Source organism: Astatotilapia calliptera, chromosome 12, assembly GCF_900246225.1.
Source record: "Astatotilapia calliptera chromosome 12, fAstCal1.2, whole genome shotgun sequence".
In the NCBI taxonomy this organism is placed as follows: Eukaryota; Metazoa; Chordata; class Actinopteri; order Cichliformes; family Cichlidae; genus Astatotilapia; species Astatotilapia calliptera.
Window position 1 is genome coordinate 10,064,371 of NC_039313.1, and position 8,280 is coordinate 10,072,650.

Sequence of the window (8,280 nt, forward strand, 5' to 3'; positions counted from 1 at the left end):
AGACATATGTCTAATAAATAATCCACCAGAGTCAGATAAAATTATAAGGAAAAAAAACTTTTATTGATTCACTCTTCATATCTGTACAAATACCATCAAACTTTGTATGTACATATGACATTTACATAAAAAATACAAAACTATATATTCATAACAGAATTTTGTATTTCTCTTGTGATGTTTGAAAACAAAAAAATGCATTCTGAGGAGAAAAAAAAAACAAATAAAAAGAAACAAAGTGAAGAAGTCAGATATAGTGTAGAGTATTGCAGTATGTTAGTCCTAGTGTAGCTCTGTGAGAGCAGTACGGAGTACATTGGCAAGAAGACAGCTCACAAATGTTAATGGCACATTGTTTCCAAAGTAATCAAGTATTGCCCAAACTTACCTCTAATGTAGTGAGACAAAATAAAAGCTATATTTAATTATGTCTACAGTCTCCATGTGGAAACAAACCTAAAGGGCTAAAACTGAAGGAAACTTAAAACTAAGAAAAGAAAAAACTAAATGGCTCTTTTTTTCTTTTCTATTCCATCACTGCTGTGTTGCACCATTTACAGTGCTCTTTTGCAAAACCATTGAGAGAATCCCTTTGGTCAGTAATTATAGTTGTAAACAAACCAGACACACTTCTGTACATAAAATGATTGATATATTTCCCAATAAATAAACACACAGCCTAAACATGCATTTATGTATGTGTGACATAAACATCTGTGATAGAGATTTGACAGAAACAAGCAGATTTTTTACAGCTCAGGGAATGCAATTTACAGCTTGAAGAGGACTTATACTTACACGGTACCATGAAAAATAAATAACACTGCTTTTCTTTGGACAAATATATTTCTTCATGATAAAAAAAGAAAGTAAAAGGGAAAACAACAAAAAAGGGAAATGAGTGGTAACACAATATATCATGGTAGGTGATAGCCTGACAATGTAAATGTATAATTTATAAAACACAAAAAGTATAAATAAACATCTAGCAGACTGAACTATATGTATACTTCCTTTTTCTTTAAAAAATAAATAAGCATACACATAATGTACAGTATGGACATGATTCCTTGCCCTAGGACTGTTCCCCTAGTGATGTGAGCCTATCCATCCAGTATAGAAGATAAATGGACATAGGCCATGTAGTCTGAGTCCTCATCTTCCTCATCCTCCTCCTGGTCTTCTGTAATGGCTATATGGGAGAATATATGGTAGCTGTTGTATGAATATGGACCACAACAGCGCAGAATATCACTGTCAAAAAAATAAATCTCACAATTAAGCCACTGGCACACAGCCTCCTTTCTGTTTCTTTCTTTTGTGTATATGATTATGTTTGTGTGAGGAACAGTCTGTGTGACTTGGCAGCAGTAGTTGCTGTGGCATCCCCAATTAATTATACAATGTCCATTTACATAATCGAGCAAGTCAGGGCTGCAACATGAGAAAAAGGAGCGACAATGGAAAGGATCGGCAAGTTGGAGGTTAGGGGAAGGTCACGAGGTGGGTTAAGGGGAGGATGGGAAGCGGGTTTAGGGGCACTGGGGATGATGGTTCCAGTGGCTCAGGTCTCTTTTGAGCAGATTCCTGAAAGCAGACACACATAACACAGAAAAGTGCTTTTGTGTTCTTGGACTCGCTATAGTTTCTTTTCTCTGATTACTAATATTTTCGCTTCTGGCTCAAACGAACAGGGAGGGAGGACTCTGTGTCACAGCCTGACCTTAGCAAGCAGGTCAGAGATCGTTAGCACAGTTCTGAGGTATATTCTTTTTCTTTTTACACAAGAGATTTACATTGGACACATAAAAAAGCACACAAGCAAGCACAAGGGTAACGATACATGAAAACACAGGTAGTCCCTCATTAATCCAAAAGGAGTTTTGATACACGATACAGTCACTGGAAGCGGTATGAATGCGTTAGCTAATGAACGTTTTTCTGATGATGGGATGGGAAGTAAGGGAGCGTGGATCAACAAGCTTATGCTCAATCTGCACACTGTAAATTATGACTTTTAGCCCATGAGGTGATCATAAAGTTGGTCCCTTGGACTTCATTGCAAACCTTAATCACATTATATTAAGCCAGTTAGGAAAAACAAACAAACAACCTTCTAAATAGAAATTTGGAATGTCAATTTGAAACTACCTCAAAGCTGTTGTTAAATTTAGTATTTTGTCTGGAGATTTGTGGGTTAATAAATAGCTCACACTGGTCTATGACAGGCAGTTCACATGAATCTTAGTGTACAAATCCATCATTGTTATCAATGGTACCAATGTTACAATCACCTTATGCACGTCATACGTCTGTTTAAACACATTCTTTTTTTAACTGACGTGTTGGCAGTGTGGTTTATGTCACAAGCGTCAGTGCATTTTGAATAAATTGATTATAGCCAAAAATAATAATAATAATAAAGAAAATAGACCATTTCCAGGGAATTAACAATGTGACCATGGAATTTACAAGCTGTAAAGATTTGGACATTAAACCATTAATGACTGAAAAAATACTGCATGGGATTTAAGGCAACCTGCTCCCGCAGGTCACTAGCATGACCATAGACACACCTATTTTCTCAGAAAGTATAGATCCACTGCAAACAGTTTGCTGATATAAGTTTTTCGCGCATCTTTCTGTTAGCAGGATTTGCAGAATTGGGAAAACGTGAAAAAAAAAACGAAAATTAAACAAAAAAACAACACGAGAACAAAAGCCAGCAACGAGGACAATGTCATGCAAGTTCTTCCATTCCCCAAGTCTTTTCTGCTTGCTTAAGCTGTGGTTGGTGATGTGGCCGGGGTGGGAGCTCAGGGAAAATCAGGGTAGGTGGAAGGTGGGGGGCAATTTCACAGGAGGCTTTTGTTGGGAAAGCAACATAGAATATTGTCTTTTGCTCAGAGAAGGAGGGGAGGATTTTGTTTCTTTCTTTTCTTTTTATATTTTGCTTTTGTAATTTACTTACAGTTGCAAGATCCTAAGTGTTTGACTTCAAGCAGCACCCCCATTGAGCAAGCAGCTTGCTTCATGGCACATTCACTGGGATATGTGGTGTTGTCGCTGGCACACACCGCCTCATCTGTCCTACTCTCCGGACAGGACTCATCGCACAATGAGCAACGGCCTCGGCCCATCCGAGCATCCCACAGACACTTCTTCCCCGTGCTGCACTGGATATCCTCACATGACTTGGCCTCTGGGAGAAGAAAGAAGGAAATAAGGAGAGAGGAAATCTTTGATTAGATGGATTATCATGAATGTTTTTCAAGCAGGATCAAATGACTACCTAGTTTTTTAGAGAATTAGAGAGAATAAAAACTAAATCCTACTTTACGGGATAAGGCCTCGTGGTGTGGAACAGAAAGCTTTGTTTTTAATTAGCCTTTTAAAGACTACAAGACTGAAATTGACTACTATCTGTGTAAGAATCAATCTGACTCAAAACTTGAAGCATGTCTTCATGGCCCCCAGCACTCCCCTGTTTTCCTCCATCTCCCTCCCCCTCTCATTCCCTCTTTCCCAAATGGGAAAGTGCTGCCAACATCAGGAAATAATAAGATGTCTATCATTTCTTGAGCAAACACAAGCAACTACCAAACACACATTCTCTCTAAGACCCCCTCCTCACTGGAATGTTGGCAAAAATGAGCAGTGAATTACTGCAGAGCTGGCCAGAAAGAAAATGCACTCAAACAGTTTTCAGTGTCGGTGACTGCTGCACCTCTCTCTCTCTCTCTCTCTCTCTCTCTCTCTCGGGGAGTAAAGTCTCACGCTTTCATGCGTGTAGCTGCAGACTTACTGATGCATTTTCCCTCATATGCCACTCCAATAGACCTGCCGAGGAGACAGGTAGCTCTTCTCAGGTGACACGCGCTGGCATAGATGATCCCATCGTTTCCACAGAGGTATTGCTCAGGCGACGTCGCCTCGGGGCAAATCCGATTACACGTCACACAATACGCGTTGTTGGTCTGGTCTACGACGCATGTGGAGCTGCCGGGGCACAAGACGTCACGGCACGTTTCTGGCGAAACAAAGACATTGGGAGAGTTGTGTGAAAATGACACGAAATGCAAGAAATACAAGAAAGCGACGGATTCTTTCTAGCTCGTTCAGCTTTCAGAAATGTGGTGACAGTTACATTTACTTACTCTTGCATTTGCCCTGGTACTGTACGTCCAGATCGGGATGACCTTTGCATTTAGCTTTTAGCAGTGCGCATTCGTCTTTGTAGGTCTTTCCATCAGAGCCGCAGACAGGTCCTTTCCAGGTGATGTTGGAGCAGTCTGGTGCGCACACGCAGCGCGGCTTGCTTCTTCGGTTCAACTTGCACCTCTTTCCGGGCCCACAGTCAACATTGTCGCAGGTTTCTAAAACAAAAGCTCTGTGTTATGTGATGCTAATGAGGATTTCTTTTTCCCCTGGTGTGTATTCTGGCGCGTAAAGTAATGGGACAATTACGCAAACCAGAGCACCAGTTTAATTCATTAACCAAAATGAGTGATTACATGTAATGTGAGAAAACGAAGGAAAATGAGTGCACCTCCACCTTTGCAAGGTATGCAATTGGGAGCTCCGCCATTGAAGATCATCCACCTAAAGAGCGTGCTGTTGGGGACGTCCTCCTCGGTCCAGGACGTCCCCAGTCTTCCACTCCGACAGCACTCCTCCCTGCTCATCCCGGGCATGTAGAGCACCTGGCACCTCCCGTTTTTCCCCTGCTGCAACCAACAGTTCCCAGCTGTAGACAAAAAAAAACAAAACCAAAAAAGCTCGAATGCCGCATGTTGGACGTCTAAAAACCCGCTGACCCAGACTCAATATACACACGCAGCCGTATTATCCGAGACGCTCCCTCCCTCCCTTTTCGCCCTCCCGACAGTATTTTGTCTGATTTTTTTTTTTTTTTTTTTTTTTTTTTTTGCGAGACTGTTAACACTTGCCTATCCCAACTGTGACTGACAGCCCTTACAATGCAGCCATAACCAAAAAAGTAAGAAGAATCTTCGGAGGGGGGTTGTCTTTTATTCCCAGTGTCTGCTTGCTATCACTGGACAGAAACGGGAGCGTCTAGACAGCGTTAAATAGCAGCCAATCTTTCTCCTTTAGAAAACCACGGTTTTTAGGTAACAAGGCTACACACACCACCGTCTCCAACGCCTCACTCACTACGTTATCCCAGACAGCAAGCAGACAATGACTTACTTATTAAAAAAAGCAATGTAAAGTTTATTTCAGAGATATTAAAATGTGATACATAACAATTTTTCCAGTTACATGCCAAAAATATTACTTCCCACAGACAGTAACAGCATGTTTAAACCGACAAAGACACAAACACATTTTTTTAAATCTTCATGAGATGGTGTGTTTCTTATGCTGAATTGAAATATGTCCCCCGAAACCATGAATGATGGGTGCAAAAGCCTGCATAGGTATAAAACTGCAACTGTGTTTGCATACAATGCAGAAAGGCTACTAGCGGGAAATGTATAAATAACACGCTCACAGTGGATATTCTGAAGTTTGTTGGAGGATTGACAACAACATCGCGGAATGCTAAACGCTCACACAGTTGCAAAAATATGTTCAGGTATTGTGAAAGACTGTCACCAACACGGCGTGGCGGCTGTAGTTCGCGCGCATGGTGACGACTGCAAAACTTGCCATATAATCTCACTTTGAAGTGTCCCACAGGGCACCTGTTTTCTATACGCTTTACGCAATCACTGCCTGATGTAGAGAGACTTTTATCAAGAAACTTTGAAAAGTTTTTCGGTGGCAGCAAGTGGAAGACACCCCGCGAGTTCTGTGACTGACAGCAGTGCACGTTTTAAAAAAGAAAAAAGAAAAAAAGCGAAAGAGAATAAAAGGAAATTGATAAGGAGAGCTTACCTTGAACTTTTTGATGTTCCATGAGGTGACAAAGCCATAAGAACAAGAGAAAAATGCCCGGGTGAAGGTGGTGTTTCAGCATCCCAAACATGATGGAGAGGCAAAGTGAACCACGTATTTGACACAGGCAGCGCAAAAGTAATCTGCTTAAGGTGGCAGTGTTGAATAAGTGTCAGTCTGAGAATGCAGCCTCTCTTTAAATCTATAAGGGGTCTCGGGTTGACTGTCTCTGGTGGGCGGTCTCCTCTTCTATGGGGGTGGGGAAAATTTTTTTTTTCCTTACCAAAGTTCTTTCAATCCCAATCAGGTGACATCGTTACTAGCAACTTTCTCTTTGCCGCAATAATTAAAGGATATGAAAATACTTGAAAGAAAACACCATACTTGGAGCTCAGGCACTCTGCAGAGAAAGAAAGCGCAAGATGGAAAAAAGTATGAGCTGATATAAAAATGTTGTTGTTGTTTTGAAATCAACACTGTTCCCGAAGTTTAATTTTAACCCCTGTGATACTTTCATCACATCATTTATTCACTTTCACGTGATTCCTCGTGGAAAAAGAGCACTCATGGGCTTTGCATCTTCTATACACATGGCGTGGACATGTGCGCTTTAATAATAATAATAATAATAATAATAATAATAATAATAATAATAATAATAATAATAATAATAATAATAATAATGATGATGATGATGATGATGATGATGATGATGATGACGATGATGATGGTGATGTGCAGACAGGCCCACTACCAGCATGCCTTTCCAGGCATACCATCAGTCCTTCAAATTAAGGTTACTATTTGGTGGTTACTGATATATATATATTTTTTCCACCAACTGCAGACAAAAGAGCAGATCTTTTTGATGTGAGTTGCCTTTTGGAACACATCCGAGCCCAGACAATAATAGAATTCGTAGTAGTCCGCAGCCGCACTGCTAATGTTAGAACAGACAGTTGTTTGGGTTTCTCTCCCGGGTCAAGCTTTTAAATATAATCAAACCTGTTTCCGAAGAGCCTTCAGACAGAGAAGCAGGGTGTTGCGTTTCACTGAATGAAACACACACACACACACACACACACACACACACACACACACACACACACACACACACACACACACACACACACACACACACACACACACTGCTCTCCGCTCACAGACGCTGAACTCCTTCAGAAGTCCTTGCGCGACCTCTTCAGCGGAATTCTGGTTACAGCTCTTCAAATCAAAGTGTCTGCTGTGCAAACCAGACACCAGGAAATTAATTAACTGACGGTCAGGTAGAAGACACTGTGATCTCTTTGTCTGTATCCAGTTAAATACCACTCACTGTACAGTTTATCTCCATGATACTAATATCTGGTATCAAATCTATATTTATGTAAGATTTTAATATAGACCAGGATGTGTGTGTGTGTGTGTGTGTGTGTGTGGGGGGGGGGGGGGGGGGGGGGGGGGGTTGTTCTCTTAAAAAAAGACGTCAACCGTTACTTATGTGATCACTCCTATTACAGACAGATCATTACTGTTATAAGCAATGAGCAATATTAATGTTATTACATTTTTTTAGGATTAGAAACAATAAAAAATACGCTCAAAAGGGGGTTTCCACGATAGCACACACAGGACTCACAAAAACGAATGAACATCATATAAGAAGACAACATGCTTTTTCTGACTGCTTGATTTTCAGTGCAAAACAAGTTTTTAACACAAAACCCCCCATAAAAGACCTTGCAATCGTCTTCATTTCCTTCAGTCAACAATCATGATACAGCAAATATGAGACCAGAACAAATATTTTGACAATTTTCTGCAATCCTTATCAGCTATTTGATCCTCTGATGGCAAATATTTGTATATTTTTAATCTTATTTGAACCCCTCTGCAGAAAATTGTTATCAAAATGATTTTAACTGCATTTCGTTGCCCTGTACCTGTGCATGTGCAATGACAATAAAGTTGAATTCTATTCTATTCTATTCTATTCTATTCTATTATAGCTTGTGTTGACTGTTATCAGAGTAATCACCGGAGCTTTATGCACTTTTGCATATTTGGATAAAGACTGAACATTTCAGCCAAGCTTTTCTGAAACATCTTTAAGTAATGAAAACTACTGCAGGTCCCTATAATCAAATATGTATAATCTGTTTAAAGGACACTTTTCTGAATCATGCATAAATGCCACAGATGATTTATGATTTTATCAAGAGACTAAAGTATCTGGTAATAAAATCTTGTGTGGGTGATCAAAAAATTGGCTTTTGATAACAAAATGAACAAATGTGCCAAATAAAGGTTATGTATATATTATATATTACTTTTTTGAGAACTTTTAATTCATTGTGAGACAATTCTTCATTTCAACAA

General features: G+C 40.0%; 1 protein-coding gene across 2 annotated transcripts; it reads right to left on the bottom strand.

The window, feature by feature from the left end:
• Positions 1-514: 514 nt before the first annotated feature.
• Positions 515-6,120, bottom strand: fsta (follistatin a). Of its 2 annotated transcripts, none has more exons than XM_026188371.1 (6): positions 5,902-6,120; positions 4,550-4,747; positions 4,158-4,376; positions 3,806-4,030; positions 2,972-3,202; positions 515-1,192 (listed from the first exon to the last, which is right to left on the bottom strand). In XM_026188371.1, exons 1-6 carry the CDS (start codon positions 5,990-5,992, stop codon positions 1,104-1,106), a joined length of 1,053 nt encoding a protein of 350 aa, XP_026044156.1. In that variant the 5' UTR covers positions 5,993-6,120; the 3' UTR covers positions 515-1,103. The 2 variants fall into 2 exon arrangements, with proteins under 2 accessions (XP_026044156.1, XP_026044157.1); XM_026188372.1 differs by having other exon boundaries at positions 4,556-4,747; positions 5,902-6,119.
• Positions 6,121-8,280: the final 2,160 nt, after the last annotated feature.